The sequence below is a fragment of the Giraffa tippelskirchi genome, chromosome 1, assembly GCF_054371585.1.
Source record: "Giraffa tippelskirchi isolate mGirTip1 chromosome 1, T2T-mGirTip1v1.2.pri, whole genome shotgun sequence".
Taxonomy (NCBI): domain Eukaryota; kingdom Metazoa; phylum Chordata; class Mammalia; order Artiodactyla; family Giraffidae; genus Giraffa; species Giraffa tippelskirchi.
Genome location: NC_137275.1, coordinates 170,799,845 through 170,818,197, shown reverse-complemented (window position 1 = coordinate 170,818,197; position 18,353 = coordinate 170,799,845). Strand labels below are relative to the sequence as shown.

Genomic DNA, 18,353 nt, shown 5'->3' with positions numbered 1-18,353 from the left:
ATATTGGGATGCTTGTAGCTAACAAAAAAAAAAGTAACTTATGTAGCTAACAAAATAAAACTAACTTGTGAAGACAAGACACCAGTTTCTGAATAGCTGATTTTAATGGTGATATGACTACTTCCAAATGCATTCAGTCACATTCATATTCAAAAGAGTAAAACCCACAGTAACCACACGTGTCATGAAAGTCTTGCATTTACTGATTTACTTTTACCATAATGAGAAGTGATTTTTACTTTTCTAAGCCAACTAAAAAAGTTCAGGTCAGTTTACTGTACTGGTGAAATGAAGTAAAACATGGCTTTCTCCTCCCCCAAATGACTACAAAGGAAAATCCATAAATGTTCTTTAAAGTAAATTATACTTGAATGACACAAATATCAACACATGTTTAGAGACAACAGTAGTTGATTTTCAAGGCTGAGTGGTGGCTTACCATGGTCTGAGAAAAGCCTAGGTAATCGCCTGTCAAGGAAGAACCATTTTTGTTAACTCTTATTCTTAACATGAATCTTGATCAGCACTTCATTAACGAGAATACTTCCATTTAAAAAACTACAGTTTCTGTATGTTTAAGGATTTATTTGGGAACACAATTTCTAACAATTCCCTATAAAAGACCTTAAATGACAGTAAAAGAAATTAGTGTTTAATAACTGACATATAGGAATTTAAGTAATTTATCTTTCCCAAAGAACTTACATTTTTGCTCCTCCTGAATGTAGTATGGGTTTCCTTTCGAAACCATCTTCTTGACTCTTCCTGTTGTTTGTCCCACTAGTATGAATTTCATTTAAGTTATGTTGAAGAGCATAAAATTAAGAGTCCTAATGGCTATATAATCCCTGTAAAGCTATTAGCAATAGGGCAATATTCAGACACATTTAAGTAAGTAACCTTCTAGAAAGAAAAGGTATCACAGTTTTATAAAAGATGGTGGATTCAAAGTTTTAGTGTGGGCCTTGGGGAAATGGATTCTAAAATCATTGTATTTATGTCTATGGGGAGAAAAAAATCCCTCAAAGCTGCCAATTTAAGTGTTAATAAGATTTAGTCACACTACAGTAAGAGCAGTGCTATGAATGATAACTTTAGATATTTATAAAGTTTTTCAACTTTCAATTTTCAATTTTGTTAAATTCAAAAATCCATACAATTAAAAGCACAGAGGCACGGAGCTAACAACCAGTGACTCTAGGTGAAGGTTATATAATGTTCACTGTACCATTACTTTTAACTTTCCTGTAACTTTGCAAATATTTAAAATAAAAAGTGAAAAATGTCTATAGTATAGTAGTCAAGACACCATGAATGAAGTTCAGAAAACACAAGACATAGACATGAAGTATATCACTGAAAATCGAGTTTTAGAGTTGTTTTTTTTTTTAAAGGCCTAACTTACAGGTAAAACTTTTCTGCTAAAAGAGAGCATGAGAGAGACACGCAACATGCATTAAAAGAACAAGTTGGTTTAGAAATCAACAGAGACAGAATGCTATGCATATAATGCCCTCATTGACATCATGTTTTGAATTTTCAGTGTGAGTGTATTTTTCTTGGTCCAACATTGGCTGCCATGTTAAACCACGCAAACCATAGCAATTCACTGACTTGCAGGTTTACAAATGATAGTCTCCCAAAGTGTGAAACTTTCATTCAGGAGGGTCGGTATAACAAATCTCTCCATAAGATAAAACTGTTTCCTAACTCTATGGAATAAAATGTTTTCTCAGCTGAATGCCTGAACACTGTGTGATATTATGAACTTCCCATATACTATTTACGTTGGCTAAGTTTTAACAATAAAGTTCATGGATTTAATTCTTTTTTGACATCTCAGGTAATGATAAAAACTTCCCATGTCCTATTAGATCTTTGGCTGAATGGTATCACCTTAGAAAAAGTGCAAGTTGGTGCTTTTTAAAAAATCTTCATTTACTTTTAGATATAAGATAGCAATAGCAACCACAAATCTGTCTTTTGGTGAAAAGTAGAGTAAAAACTATATGCTAAAAATAATATCAATACTGAGACAATCTGCCCCAAACCTAATGTTCCCCTTTAGGATTCCCAGGCCTTCAAGCACACTAGGCGGTACAATAGCACATCTTTCCCCTCCTCATAGATTCTGAGAGAGAAGGGAACTTACAATGCAAGAGCTAAGGAGTAACCAGTGGGCCGGTAACTTGAAGAAACAAGAAGTGGAGAAGTGGGGAAGCCAGTTCCTTTCAAAGGGTGACAAGTGGCAGCTGGATGCAAGAGTCTGGAGCATGGACACAAGCTGATCCACAGAGCAATATCCTTAATTTCTGGGGATTGTACAGATTGGTGCTTTTTAATACTCTTTAGAAATTGTCTACATATGACTCTTCACCCTTTCTGTCTTAGTTCTACAGGCCAATTACTATTAAACATAAGAGAACTGAGGCTGTAATATGGGTCACTATGAAAACTAGTTTATATACAGCTGGATAGCAGGGTGCGGGGAGACTGGAGGCAAAGACAGATGTATTTGAAAAAAATTGAGTGTTGCTCTGTAGACACTATAACAACCCAAGATATCTTCTTAAGTAACCTAAGATGATTCACGGAATCAACTAAACTAGAAATTGTTTCTTTTTTTTTCTTTTAAAAACACAGATACATTGTTAAAAGCGAAAATGAGAAATAGTCACATTCAGTCAAGCCCATTTTTTCAAGTTCCCTGAGATGGCATATATAGATACACAACATAGGTCAAAGTAACAGCAGAAAGTCAATCATTTACAAAGATCATTTAGAATAAAGTCAAATTTCTTTTTCAACAAACATAATCTACAAGATAAATTATATCCCGATTGGGTTATTGCTATAAATCTATTCAAATCAGGAAAAAACGTCATATTTAAAGCTCTCCAAGTAATTTTGGCACACGTCAAATCTTAAGAGTTTTAAGTCCCTGAGCTCTTTAAAAGGCTAGCTTGCCTTTCCCCAGCTACCTTCCCCTACAATGCCTTGCAACCTGCCCGCGTTTCTCATTAACTGTAAGTCCAGGCTTAACGATACAGCCTTTCCAACGACCCTGCTGTGCAGAAACCATGTAGCTTCTCCGGCTTGAAGAATCCAGTGGGATTCTTGGAGGCGAAGAATCAAATGGGGGTAGATCTCCTGCCTCCTTATCAGTATTTCTAAAACTGCCGACCAAGTTCAGGGTTTTAACGTCTCCAGGGCTTTATGCCTCAGATGCTCATCCAAACACTGGATGGCAAAGAGGTCAATGTCCGTGTCGAATTTGTTGGCAAACAAGTGGTGCACGCGCAACAGCCAGTTCAAGTCCCCAGCTCCAAAAACGCACACGGAGCGCACGTGGACGCCGCTGCACGGCGGGTAGGGGGCGCCCTTGGAAACGTCTCCTTCGAAGTACTGCCATTTAACAAACCTGGCAATCGCTTGCATGTCAGACGTGTCGTACTTATGGCTCAAGGACAGTGACCCTGGGACTTCGGGGATCCTCTGAATAGTGGCCCAGAGATACTCGTCTGGGCTGTATGTGTCTTTTGCCCACTCCATAAACTTTTGGATATTTTGGTTCTGGAGCACGTACTCCACATACTCCCTACTGACCACAAAATAGGCACTGCCTGAAAACAGAGGTGTTTCAAGAGGTGGATGTATTTTGTCAGTCCCCGTGTTTGTCAGCTTTCCATTCACAACTTCATAATGCTTTTGCCACCTTTCTTTTTTATGGGATGGCATTCTCTCCGTTTCTAGGTTATTCTCACCCATCAACAACTTGAGCTTCCTGACAATTTCCAGGTTGGTTTTAATAGGAAAATCCATACCGCAGAGATTTATCAGGTACTTCCAGTCTGCATTCATCCGGTAGAGGTCCTGCATGCAGTTAAGGTCAGCCTGAACCCGGCTCCAGGACGCATACACCACGCTCTCCAGCTGACTGGCCACAAAGACATTACTGAAGCAGGATGTGATGCCAATAGCTGCAGCCAAAAAGGATTTCTCTGATTTTGTGTCCACGTGAATACAATAGAAATTCTGAGGCATATAGATGGCCCTCAGGAGCCTGTCAAGCATTTCAATTTTGTGATGAACCACTATAGAATATGCTATTGGAAACTCCGCCTCTTCTTTACTAAGTGGTTCTATAATATATTTGCGCTTCTTGATGAAAGCAGCACAATCACCAGTCATGTTTATGTAGTCATAGTTTGTCCATCGAGTGCGCTTTTTAAATTTCATTGTTAGACTCTCAAGCTTCACCTTTTGGATTTCATCTACATCACCCTGTAGAATTTTAGTGCAATTAATATTACTACTAGGATTCTCTTCAAACAGCTCCAAATGTCCAAAATTTACAAATTCAGGCTTTTGATGAATTCTTAAAAGAGTGAAGGTGACCAGCGAAAATGCAAGAAATAAGAAGTAGTATTTAGTGGGATAAGAAAAAAGTTTCCTCCTCCACAACTTCCTCAGCATTTCAACAACTGGGGACTTGGCTTTATTAAGTGTAGTCTTTCAGGCTTCAAGTAGTACTGATTTCCTCTCTGTCGTGGTCTGGAGATTTGTCAGTTTGCATTTATCAAAAGTGCAAAGGCATCTTGAAATGGACAATAGCACTAAGAGAAAAATAGAAAGGGTACACACATATATAAATAGAATCTTTTACGACATCTTCTCATCAGGTTCAAAAACCGTCCTCTTTGCTATGAGGTCAGAAGACAAAAACAAAGTGGGTCAATCAGAAAAAAATGTTGTTAAAGGATACCCATAATCCCTAGTATTAATCCAAGATTATCTTTTTTAAAAAGTTGAGCACAAGGATATGCTAGAATATCCTATAATCAACACTTTACCTCTCAGGTATATTGAGGTGCAAAATACAGTTGAAGACCTAGGCTATAATTATTGAATTCTCCATAGTTGGTGAGTTTTGGTGTTTATTTTGCAGGGGAGGGAGGGGTTATTGTTGCTTTCTGTTTTCTTTGGTTGTACTGCACAGAATGTGGGATCTTAGATTGAACTGCACCCCGAGTGGAAGCACGGAGTCTTAACCATTGGACCACCAGGGAAGTCTCAGCTGGTGAGTTTTTGATCCTGGGCCAGTGGTAATTAGCACCCCTTGCCTTGAAATTGTTACTAATCTGGGTTTCTCCAGACACATTCATTAACGTCCATCAGTTGGCACCAGCAGCCCCAAATATTTGAAGAGATCAGATCCATTCTACTCTTCATCAACTTAGGAGTGGGGTGCACTTAAGGAGACATTCAGAAATGACTGTGGCTGCTAAGAATCTCTGAAGGAAAAGCAGGTCAACTGGATTTTCAAAGTGGAACAGAAAAGTTCAGGTGAAACCAGGTCAGATTTGGAACTGTTTTGGGTTGACCTCATTTTGTTCAGTTCCATACCAGGTACCAAAGGAAGAGAAAATATACATGACCCAAAATAGAGAAACAGCTTTGTATTTCCTGCACTGGTTATAACAGGTTATAGTAAGTAAGCCTTGCTGAAAAACAACACTCGTATGCAAATTGTAACTTATGAAAGACTCTTTGTCTGTATTCAAATTCCAGGAGCCTAACCCACTTTTATTATAGAAAATGTTTACAAACATACAGATGCTGTTTCATTTTCAAAAGTCAATTTTATTACTTGGCAACTGGTTCTAACAAAGAAAGTCAAATACTATCAACTCTCTCAAAACCAGATTTATAGAGATATGAAAAAATTTTAACACCACAATTAGCACTAGAATTTTTAAAATGCTTAATTAGGAAATAATTTGTGAATATTGATAATACAAATAAAAATAATTGACCATCATTAGTACAGAATAATATTACAAAAAGTACTTAGACTTTACCATTTAAAATCAAGAAAAGTCAGGATCATTTAGTTCTCTGTTTCCAGGTAACATCCTGTGCCCGTGTAGAGTGCTTCTTATGCAATCAGGTTTCTTAAATGTACCAGGCATCCAGTAGTGGTGTTATGTCCCATGAGTCTTTTTTAAAAAAAAAAAAACATGTGAAACAAAAAGAAAAATTTTTGAAGAGATACATATGTCCACGTAAGTATACATACACACTCATAAAGCATACTGGTCTACTAATTCGACATATTCACTTTTTTCTTCAAAATGATGGCTGGTCATATTCACTTTTTTCTTCAAAATGATGACTACTTGACGTCTCTCTTTTAAAATTTTTTTCTCTCCAGTCTTTTTTAAGTCTGTATTTCTGGATAAACATTTTAAAGGTTTGAAGACATCCTGCAATTTAGGTTGAACTTTTTTAAAGAAAACTCTGGTTGTATTTTCCAAAATGTGTGCCAAGGAGCAGCTTAATAGTCCTATATGATTGGAAAAGTCAACATACTCTATGCCTGCTGTGAGAATTTCCAGTGCTCACTGGCCCACTGAAGACAATCCTGCAGCTGAATTAGCTGCTTATCTCATCTTGTTTCAACTGTCTTGTCTATTACCCCACTCCAAATCTTTAATGGAAAGCAAACATTGAGAGATACTGTTAAAATACTTAAGCATCTTAACCATTAAGACACCCCCAACCATTATGCCCCAACCACTAATGCCGAAGAAGCTAAAAGGTTCTATGATGACCTACAAGAACTTCTAGAACTAACACCAAAAAATGATGTCCTTTTCATGATAGGGGACTGGAATGCAAAAGGAGGAAGTCAAGAGATTCCTGGAGTAACAGGGAAGTTTGGACCTGTAGTACAAAATGAACCAGGACAGAGGCTAAGAGAATTTTGCCAAGAGAATGCACTGGTCATAGCAAACACCCTCTTACAACAACACAAGAGAAGACTCTATACATGGACATCACCTGGTGGTCAATACTGAAATCAGATTGATTATATTCTTTGTAGTCGAAGATGGAGAAGCTCTAAACGGTCAGCAAAAACAAGACCAGGAGTGGACTATGGCTCAGATCATGAACTCCTTACTGTAAAACTCAGACTCTAAATTGAAGAAAGTAGGGAAAACCACTAGGCCATTCAGATATGACCTAAATCAAATCCCTTATGATTATACAGTGGAAGTGACAAAGCGATTCAAGGGATTAGATCTGATAGAGAGCCTGAAGAATTATGGATGGAGGTTCATGACACTGTACAGGAGGTAGTGATCAAAACTATCCACAAGAAAAAGAAATGCAAAAAGGCAAAATGGTTGTCTGAGGAGGGCTTACAAATAGCTGAGAAAAGAAGAGAAGTGAAAGGCAAAGGAGAAAAGGAAAGATACACCCCTCTGAAGGCAGAGTTCCAAAGAATCACAAAGTAAGGAAACTTAAGAAAACCTTCCTAAGAGAACAATGCAAAGAAATAGAGGAAAACAATAGAATGGGAAAGACTAGAGATCTCTTCAAGAAAATTAGAGATACCAAGGAAACATTTCAAGCAAAGATGGGCACAATAAAGGACAGAAACAGTATGGACCTAACAGAAGCAGAAGATATTAAGAAGATACAGAAAGAATACACAGAAGAACTATACAAAAAGAGATCTTAATGATCTGGATAACCACAATGGTGTGATCACTTGCCTAGAGCCAGACATCCTGGAGTGTGAAGTCAGTGGGCCTTAGAAAGCATCACGACGAACAAAGCTAGCAGAGGTGATGGAATTCCAGCTGAGCTATTTCAAATCCTAAAAGCTGATTCTATGAAATTGCTGCACTCAATATGCCATCAAATTTGGAGAACTCAGCATGGCCACAGGACTGGAAAAGGTCAGTTTTCATTCCAATCCCAAGGAAGGGCAATGCCAAAGAATGTTCAAACTACTGCACAATTGCACTCATTTCACATGCTATCAAGGTCATGCTCAAAATCTCCAAGTTACGCTTCAACAGTATATGAACCAAGAACTTTCAGATGTTCAAGCTGGATTTAGAAAAGGCTGAGGAACCAGAAATCAAATTGCCAACATCTGCTGGATCACAGAAAAAGCAAGAGAATTCCAGGAAAACATCTACTTCTGCTTCATTGACTACACTTTGACTGTGAGGATCACAAAAAACATGGAAAATTCTTAAAGAGATGGGAATGCCAGACCACCTTACCCACCTCCTGAGAAATCTGTATGCAGGTCAAGAAGCAACAGTTAGAACCAGACATGGAACAACAACTGGTTTGACTTCCCTGTACCTCAGATGGTAAAGAATCTGCCTGCAATGCAGGAGACCTGGGTTTGATCCCTGGGTCTGGATGATCCTCTGGAGAACGGAATGACAATCTACCCCAGTATTCTTGCCTGGAGAATCCCATGGAGAGAGGAGGCTGGTGGGCTACAGTCCATGGGGTTGCAAAGAGTCAGTCAGTAATGAGCAACTGACATTACTACTACTATGCCAAGGCTGTATATGGTCATCCTTCTTAGTTAACTTATATGCAGAGTACATCATGAGAAATGCTGGGCTGGATGAAGCACAAGCTGGAATCAAGATTTCTGGGAGAAATATCAAATAACCTCAGATGTGCAGATGACATCACCCTTATGGCAGTGAAGAGGAACTAAAGAGCCTCTTGATGAAGGTGAAAGAGGACAGTGAAAAAGCTGGCTTAAAACAACATTCAAAAAACTAAGATCATGGCATCCAGTCCCATCACTTCATGACAAATATATGGGAAAACAATGGAAACAGTGCAAGGCTATTTTCTTGGGCTCCAAAAATCACTGCAGATAGTGACTGCAGCCATGAAATTAAAAGACGCTTGCTCGTTAAAGAAAAGCTATGACCAACCTAGACAGCATATTAAAAAGCAGAGACATTACTTTGCCAACAAAGGTCCGGCTAGTCAAGGCTATGGCTTTTCCAGCAGTCACGTACAGATGTAAGTGTTGGACCATAAAGAAGGCTGAGCCGAAGAACTGATGGTTTCAAACTATGGTGTTGGAGAAGACTCTTGAGAGTACTGCAAGGAGATCAAACCAGTCTATCCTAAAGGAAATCAACCCTGAATATTCATTGGAAGGACTGATGCTGAAGCTGAAGCTCCATTACTCTGGCCACCTGATGCAAAGAGCTGACTCATTGGAAAAAACACTCATACTGTGAAAGATAGAGGGCAGAAGAAGGGGACAACAGAGGATGAGATGGTTGGATGGCATCACCGACTCGATGGACATGAGTTTGAGTAAACTCCGGGAGTTCATGACGGACAGGGAAGCCTGGCGTGCTGCAGTCCATGGGATCACAAATAGTTGGACACAACTGAGCAACAGAACAACAATGAGAAAGGTATTTAACCAAACTGAGAATTTCAATTAAAAAAAACAGAAGTTATAAGAAAGAACCAATAGAACTGATTATATTGAAACTACAATAAAAGAATTGAAAAACTGACTAGAGGGGCTCACAGAAGGAATAAGTGGAAATGAGGGAAGGTCAAGTGAGAGTACACAGCCTGAGGTACAAAAGGAAAAAAGAAGAAAGAAAGAAGACAGAGGTTCAGAGATCTGTGAGAAAACATTAAGCACATCAACAAATGCATAACAAGAATGTCAGAAATAAAGTGGAGCAGAGGATGGAAGATCAGGAAGAAAGTTGTGGTTGTTCAGCTGCTAAGTCGTGTCTGATCCCTTTGCAACCCTACGAACTGGAGCATACCAGGCTCCTCTGTCTTCCACTGTCTCTCAAGAGTTTGCTCAAACTTATGCCCAATAAGTCAGTGATGCTAAGAAGGGGCTGCATTAATAAGCATGGGGGAGGGTGAAGAAAAAAATGTGAATAATGGCTGAAAACTTTCCAAATTTGACTTTTTCTAATTTTTACTTAAGTGTAGTTGTTTTAATATTAGTTTTAGGTGTACAACATAGTGATTCAATATTTTATATATTATGCTCCATTTAAAGTAATTGCCCAATGATGACTATATTTTCCTGTGCTGTACAATATATCCTTGTTGTTTACTAATTTTATATATAATAGTTTGTGTCTGTTAATTCCATATATCTATTTTTGCTCCTCCTCTTCTGCCTTCTCCCTACTGGTAATTATTAGTTTCTTCTCTGCGAGACTGTTTCTGCATTGTTTTTCATATTGATTTATTTTTTAGATTCCACATAAAACTAATAACAAAGTCTTGTTTTTCTCTGCATGACTTATTTCATTAAGCATAATACTCTCTAGGTCCATCCACATTGTTTCAAATGGCAGGATTTCATTTTTATGGCTGAGTAATAGTCCATAAAATTTAGTTTGTTTCCATATCTTGGCTATTGTAATTAACACTAATATGAATACTGGGGTGCATATATCTTTTCAAATTAGTGCTTTCATTTTATTCTGATATATATGCAGTAAAAGAACTGTTGAATCAAATGTTAATTCTATTTTTAGTTTTTTGAGGAACGTCCACACTGTTGTGCACCATCTCAGTGACTGCACCAACTGACATTTCCACCAACAGCATACTAAGATTCCCTTTTCTCCACATCCTCAGCAACACCTGTTATTTGTAGATTTTTGGTGATAGCGATTCTGACCGGTATGAGGTAATATCTCATTGTGGTTTTGATTTTCATTTCCCTGATGATTAGGGATATAGAGCATATTTTTCATATGGCTGTTGGTCATCTGTATATCTATTCTGGAAAAGTGTCTATTCATATCTTCTGCCCACCTTGTGATTGAGTTGTTTGGTTTTATTTATATTGAGTTGTATGAGCTGATTTTAGGTAATAACTTCTTATTGGTCATGTCATTAGCAAACACTTTCTCCCATTCAGTAGTTTGTCTTTTTGTCTTGTCCAGTGGTTTCCTTTGCTGTGCAAAGAGCTTTCAAGTTTAAAATTAGGTCCAATTGTTTATTTTTACCTTAATTCCTTTTACCCTAGGAACAGTTCCCAAAAAATAGTGCTGCAATTTTTATCGGAGTATTTTCTGAATGTTCTCTACTAGGAGTTTTATGGTTTCAGATCTTACATTTAGGTCTTAATCTATTTTGAGTATATTTTTGTATATGGTATGAAGAAGCAGTCTTCTAACCTTGTTCTTTTATATATAGCTATCCACTTTTTCCAACAACATTCACTGAAGAGACTGAGTTTTCTCCATTATAAATTCTTGCCTCCTTTGCCACAGATTAATTAACCATAAGTGTGTGGGTTTATTTCCAGGCTCTCTGTTCCACTGATCCATGTGTCTGTCTTTGTGCCTGTACCATGTGGTTTTGATTACCGTAGCTTTATAGTATATCCTGAAGTCAGGGAGTGTGGTATCTCCAGAAAAAAAACTGAATAATGGCTGAAATATTGCAAATTTAACTATAAAAAATTAACCCAAATATCCAAGAGGGTCAGTGAGCTCCAAGTATGCAAAAAGGGACAATCACTTTGGCAGACAGTTTGGCAGTTTCTTACAAAGCTAAATACAAGTTGATCATTCAACTCAGCAATCACACTCCTAGCTATTTACCCATATTGAACAGTATATACACAATAAAAACAGGCATGTGAATCTTTATAGCAGCTTTATTCATAATTGCCAAAAACTGGAAGCAATTGAGATGTCCTTCAATAGATGACTAAATAACTGTGGTACATCTATAATATGGAAAATTATTTGGTGATTATTTTTTTTAATGAGCTACCAAGTTATAAAAAGACATGGAGGAAGCTTAAACACGTATTGCTAAGTGATATAAGCCAATCTGAAAAGGTTATACATTCTGTGAGTCCAAGAATCATAGACAAAGCAAGGGAATTCCACAAACACATCTGCTTCATTGACTGCTAAAGCCTTTGACTGCGTGGATCACAATAAACTGTGGAAAATTCTTAAAGAGATGGGAATACCAGACCAACTTACCTGTTTCCTGAGAAACCTATATGCAAGTCAAGAAGCAAGAGCTAAAAGCAGACATGAAACAACAGACTGGTTCAATGTACAGTCCGTCAAGGCTGTACATTGTCACTTTGCTTATTTAACTTCTATGCAGAGTACATCATCGGAAATGCTGGGCTGGAAGACTTACAAGCTGGAATCAAGATTGCTTGGGAGAAATATCAATAACCTCAGATATGCAGATGTTACCACTCTAATGGCAGAAAGTAAAGAGGAACTGAAGAGCCTCTTGAGGGTGAAAGAGAAGAGTGAAAAAGCAGGTTTAAAACTCAATATTAAAACTAAGATCATAGCATCTGGTCCCATCAATTCATGGCAAATAGATGGGGAAAAAGAGGCACTGATAGGCTTTATTTTCTTGGGCTCCAAAATCACTGCGGACAGTGACTGCAGCCATGAAATTAAAAGACAGTTGCTCCTTCGAAGGAAAGCTATGACAAACCTAGACAGCATATTAAAAAGCAGAGACATCATTTTGCCAACAAAGGTCCATATAGTCAAAGCTATGGTTTTTTCAGTAGTCATGTACGGATGTGAGAGCTGGAGCATGAAGAAGGCTGAGTGCTGAAGAATTGATGCTTTTGAATTGTAGTGCTGGAGGAGACTCTTAAGAGTCCCTTGGACACCAAGGAGATAAAACCAGTCAATCCTAAAGGAAATCAACCCTGAATATTCATTCAAAGGACTGATACTTTGATATCAGTCAACTATATTAAAGTCCTTGAATATTACTGAAATTAAGTTGTATTAATCTAAAGTAGAATATTTTAAGTTAAGAAGCTTTTTTTTGGTAATTCCAAGGGCAATCACTAAAAAAAAAAAAGCTCAAAAACATATAGTATTTGAATTTGGACAACCTTATGTGTACATTGACACGTGGAGTATGGCAGAAGTAATTAGGTCATGTAAAACCATGCAGCTTCTATCTGGGTGTCTTGGAAAATGTGCTCCCCAGAAGCTCCTGTCAGAGGAAAAGTTCTCTTGTCATGTTGAAAGATGCCACATGGACAGGTCACACATGTGTACCCAAGTCAACAGTCCCAGATGAACCCAGTCTCAATTCATCCCAGCCCAGGTGCCAGTCATGTGAGTGAAGAAGCCACAGATGACTCAAGCCCCCAGTCACTCAAGTCATAACTGAATTCCTGACCCACAGAATGTGAGTAATAAATAAAATAAATGTGCCTTCTCTGAATAAAAATAAAATAAATAAATAAAATGACAATGTTGTATGTTACTATGTTTGGGGTGGTTTGCCTCAGAGTGATGATTAAAAAAAAACAAGAAACCACATAAACAGAACACCTGGCAAGTAAAAAAGCTCTTAAAACTTACTGACATGACAGCAAAAATTGAAAAACTCAATAGAAGCATCGGAAAATATAGTTGAGAAAAATTCTTGGGAGGTTAAGCAAACAGGCAAACCAATTGATGGAAAATTAGAGAAAACAATATATAGTAATTTGGGGAATTAGACCAGGAGATCTACCATCTGAACTGAACCTCCAAAAGGAGAAAACAGAAGAAAAAATGGAAGTAAATAATTAAATCAATTAAATAATTCCAAGATTATATCTCAAAACAAAGGGATAGTTTCCACATTGAAAAGTCCCTTGGAATATCTGCATCATGGGTGAAAAACAGACCCACATCAAGACGTACTTATTGGGCTTGAAGGAACTGTGCTGAACTGTGGTGTTGGAGAAGACTCTTGAGAGTCCCTTACAGTGCAAGGAGATCAAACCAGTCAACCTTGAAGGAAATCAGTCCTGAATATTCAAGGACTGAGGCTGAAGCTGAAACTTCAATACTATGGCCACCTGATGCAAACAACTGACTCCTTCAGGAAAAGACCCTGATGCTGGGAAAGATTGAAGGCAGGAGAAGGGGACGACAGAGGATGAGATGGTTGGATGGCATCACTGACTCAATGGACATGAGTTTGAGTAAGCTCCAGGAGTTGGTGATGGACAGGGAAGCCTGGCGTGCTGCAGTCCATGGGGTCACAAAGAGTCGGACACGACTGAGCAACTGAACTGAACTCATAGCTCAGGGTTTCCCTGACAGCTCAGTTGGTAAAGAATCCACCTTCAATGCAGGAGACCCCGGTTAGATTCCTGGGTTGGGAAGATCCGCTGGAGAAGGGATAGGCTACCCACTCTAGTATTCTTGGGCTTCCCTTGTGGCTCACCTGGTAAAGAATCCACCTGCAATGCAGGAGACCTGGGTTCGATCCCTGGGTTGGAAAGATGCCCTGGAGAAGGGAAAGGCTGCTTCTAAGTCACCTCAGTCGTGTCTAACTCTGTGCAACCCCATAGATGGCAGCCCACCAGGCTCCAGCGTCCCTGGGATTCTCCAGGCAAGAACACTGGAGTGGGTTGCCATTTCCTTCTCCAATGCATGAAAGTGAAAAGTGAAAGTGAAGTCGCTCAGTCGTGTCCAACTCTTAGCAACCCCATGGACTGCAGCCTATCAGGTTCCTCCATCCATGGGATTTTCCAGGCAAGAGTACTGGAGTGGGGTGCCATTGCCTTCTCCGAGGGAAAGGCTACCCACTCCAGTATTCTGACGTAGAGAATTCTGAATAGTCCATGAAGTCACAAAGAGTCAGACATGACTGAGCGACTTTCACTTTCAAGACGTACTTATTAATCACAAAATGTCAGAACACTGGGGAAAGAGAGTATCATGTAGGTTCCTGGGGTGGGGGAGTGGAGATAAACCACGTGAAAAAGATTGAGAAGCAGAATGTCTTCATATTTCATAAAAGCCAAACAAAGAAGCCAGATGATAATGGAGCAATGCCTCCAAAGTGCTAAAAGAAATTGAATTCCTGATGAGAATTCTTAAAACCAGATGAACTGCTGTGTAAATTAAGGGTAAAATAAAAACATTTTACACATTAAGAGAGGAAAAGCTTCAAAATATTTATCCTTCTGCATCCTCTTTCAGGAAGCTGAAATGAACTTTGATGAGCTCCATCAAAACTATGTTGTAAGCCAAGAAGGAAGACAACATAAGAATCAGAAACTGTATCACAACACCAGAAGGAAAGAAAGGAAATATCAGGATGATAGTAAAGGACCACCTTAGGCTGTGTGTGTAACAGGCCAACAGATAAACATAGCAAACAGCCGTGGGAAACATGTTGAATGGAAAGAAAATGAAATGGACGGAATAACTGATGGGAATAAGCATACTGAAAGCCCATTTAAACAACTGGCAGAGTTTGGGGGTGAATCTGTAATAACTATTTTGAAAACAAAGCAAACAAAGGGGGTTAGGGAGATAATTATTATTGACCCCAAAGAAATTAGAATCATGCAATGATGAAAAAAAAAAATCACAGTGCAGTCCATGGGTTGGCTCGGAAAAGCACCAGTCTTAATAATGTAAACACTGTTTTTCACTTGAGATTCAATAAAACAAGATTAGGAGCACAGAGCAATCGAGAGATGGGTGCTGAAACATAGGGGTTGTGTACTTTGCCCAGCATCACATAACTGGCCACAGCTGGGTGTTTAGAATTATACTGCTGTTCCAAGCAAAGGCCTCCTTCTAATTTTATTCTTCTCCCAAGTGCTCTTTGGGAGAGCAGCTCAAAATGGTAAGGAGCTAATCAAAAACATAAAGTAGAGGTAAAGGGTACCACTCAGTGCAGGCTTGTTTACAGTGATAAACAGATAAGGAGATGCATGTAAGAGAAGTCCAAAACTCACTGAGCATCAAATCTAGATTTCAGCTTGGAATAAGTAAGAAACATTAGAAGATTTCACAATGTTAAAAAAAAAAAAGTGCTATAGTGGCATTTAAAAATTAAAATCTACTAGATATCTACTAGATATCACACACTATCATGTGTGCTAGTGATACAGATGCCTCTGTATTTTAAAATGAACCCAATTCTAAATGATGATATTCATCTCAATCACATACTAGTTTAATTTAGAGAACTATCACCATATAAATAAGACAACAAGGACTTCTCTTGTGGTGCAATGGGTAAGAAACTGCATGCCAATGTAGGGGACACAGGTGTTCAACCCCCAGTCTGGGAAAATTCCACATGCCTCGGAGCAAGTAAGCCCGCATGCCGCAACTACTGAAGCCTGTGCTCCACAACAAGATAAGCCACTGCAGTGAGTAGCCCCTGCTATAACACACAGTAACCACAACAAACAGTAGCCCCTGCTTGCCACAACTAGAGAAAGCCCGCTTACAGCAATGAAGACCTAGAATAGCCAAAAAGAAAATCAACACACGGTTCAGATGTATAAACTAAAAAATAAAGAAGACAATGAAAAAAAAGTAAAAAAGTGAGCTAAATGTGGCTCAGGATATATTCTTCTTAATTTCTTTTTAATAATAAAAAGAAAGGCAAAGCAGGAAGAGGGAGGGAAAGGGGAATAATATATGTTTCACTATAAATTAATATGACATAACATTCAGAACTTGGAAGCAAAAGGATTTATCATATTTATATGACTATTCACATACATACGTACACGCCTTTAAGAATGATCAGGATCTTCTTATTCAGCCTCTAATTATACCTGTGACTCCTAGACAGAGATGGTGTCCATCAACAGATAATAGATAAAGATGTGGGGGTGTGTTTGTGTGTGCGTGTGTGTATTTCTCAGCCATAAAAAAGAATGAAACCCTCCCATCAGCAACAACATGGATGGACTCTGGATGGCATCATGCTAAGTGAAATAAGTTAAAGAAAGACAAATACCGACATCACTTATATGTGGAATCTAAAAAATGCAACAAACTAGTGAATGTAACAAAAAAGAAACTCACAAATACAGACAACAAATAAGCGGTTACCAGTGGGAAGAGGGGAGAGGCATTATAGGAGTAAGGATTAAGAGATGCATACAAGCTCATTCAGTCATGTCTGACTCTCTGCGACCCCATGGACTGTAGCCCATGACGCTCCTCTGTCCGTGGGTTTCTCCCCTCAGTACTGGAGTGGGTTGCCATTTCCTCCTCCAGGGTATCTTCCCAACCTAGGGATTGAACCCATATCTCCTGCAGCTCCTGCTTGACAGGTAGATTTATCACTGAGCCACTTGGGAAGCCCCAAGGGATTAAGAAGTACCAACGATTACGTAAAAAGTAAGCTACAAGGATACACTGTACAACACAGGGAATACAGCCAATATCTTACAATAACTCTAAATAGAGCATAACCTTTAAAAATTGTGGATCACTATATTGCACACCTATAACTTATATAATATCACACATCAACTATATTTCAACTAAAAAATTAAATTTGGGACTTCCCTGGTAGTTCAGTGGCTATGACTACATGCTCTCAACACTGGCAGGGTGGGCGGGGGGTGCCGCCGGGGTTCAATCCCTGGTCAGGGAACTAGATCCTGCGTGCTGCAACTAAAGATCCTGCATGCCGCAGCAAGATTCCTGTGTGACACAACTAAGACCCAGTGCAGCTAAATACATTTTTTTTCAATATTAAGTTTAAAAAAGTGAGAAAAAAATAAAAAGATAATAAGAGCTCTGCCCTGGCTAGCTTTGTTAACATTTATGAAGGTTAAAGCTGACAAATATAACTGTCAACTATAACGAAAGAAAGGAGTAGAATTTTAAAAGGTAAACTCTTTTTTCAACAATTTCCACCAAAGTTAATTCTGGTTTAAGTCCAAATAAAACTATTATAGATAAGAATAATTCTACCCATTGCCTATTGTACCATTTTTTTTAATCAGTGGAAATATTTCGCAAAAAAAGTACACAAACATGTGTGTGTACACACCAAGTATGTGCACACATCTGTGTGTCTGCATAAACGCATAGCTGGATGGATACATCAGGGTCCATGACCCATCACCCTTCTGCAGCAGGAAGCTTTCAGTCTAGGTTCAGTCACCCTCGAGCTCCACTGAATACTCCTCTGGAGCTCAATTTCGCAGACGCTCCAAGGACCCTTGTTCTTGTGGTCTCTGCAGGCTGTGACAAGAGCAAAATACCCACTACTGTGATTGATGTCAAGGTCATGTAAGATCTCAGAGGATTGGGACTCAAGCCAGGGTGCCCAAACGCCACCCCGAAGCATGGCCAAGGGAAAGAGTGGGAAGCAGGTATGATCCCAAGGCAGAGGGCTTGCCAATTGCAGTTCTTTCTGCCCTGGGCACCCCCATGCTCTCGAGTCACCCGGGGGGGTACCTGGTCTCTGTCTCCTGCCAGCTGTGCCCTGCCTGGAGGGTGGTCTCCGCTATCTGGCTGTTGTCTGTAACTCACTGAGGTGAGCTCCCCAGCTTCTCTGAGAGTTCATGTTAAAACAAATTCCTGAGACCCCACAGTGTCTGCCCCTCCAAATTGGCCAGGAGAAGCTCTCAGGGTCCCCGGACCTCAGCTCCAAGCTCCACAGTTTAGGCTGCTGTCTCCTAGAATCCATCCTAGAGTTTTCTTAGGCTCCAGCTAAGGAAACAAGGGCACTAGGGGACCTTCTATAAG

General features: G+C 39.1%; 1 protein-coding gene across 28 annotated transcripts in view; it reads right to left on the bottom strand.

The window, feature by feature from the left end:
• GCNT1 (glucosaminyl (N-acetyl) transferase 1) overlaps positions 1–18,353 on the bottom strand; it is a 258,795-nt gene that overhangs the window by 182,182 nt on the left and 58,260 nt on the right. For 4 of the 28 annotated variants that reach the window (XM_081505762.1, XM_081505776.1, XM_081505767.1 and 1 more), the window contains 2 exons: positions 5,862–5,999; positions 2,616–4,616 (listed from right to left, as the gene is read on the bottom strand). The exons of the other annotated variants lie outside the window; for them this stretch is intronic. In XM_081505762.1, coding sequence (XP_081361888.1) covers positions 3,190–4,476 — 1,287 coding nt within the window. In that variant the 5' untranslated portion in view covers positions 4,477–4,616; positions 5,862–5,999 and the 3' untranslated portion in view covers positions 2,616–3,189. Of the gene's footprint in view, positions 1–2,615; positions 4,617–5,861; positions 6,000–18,353 lie in introns of those variants that run through there. 28 annotated transcript variants of the gene reach the window in all.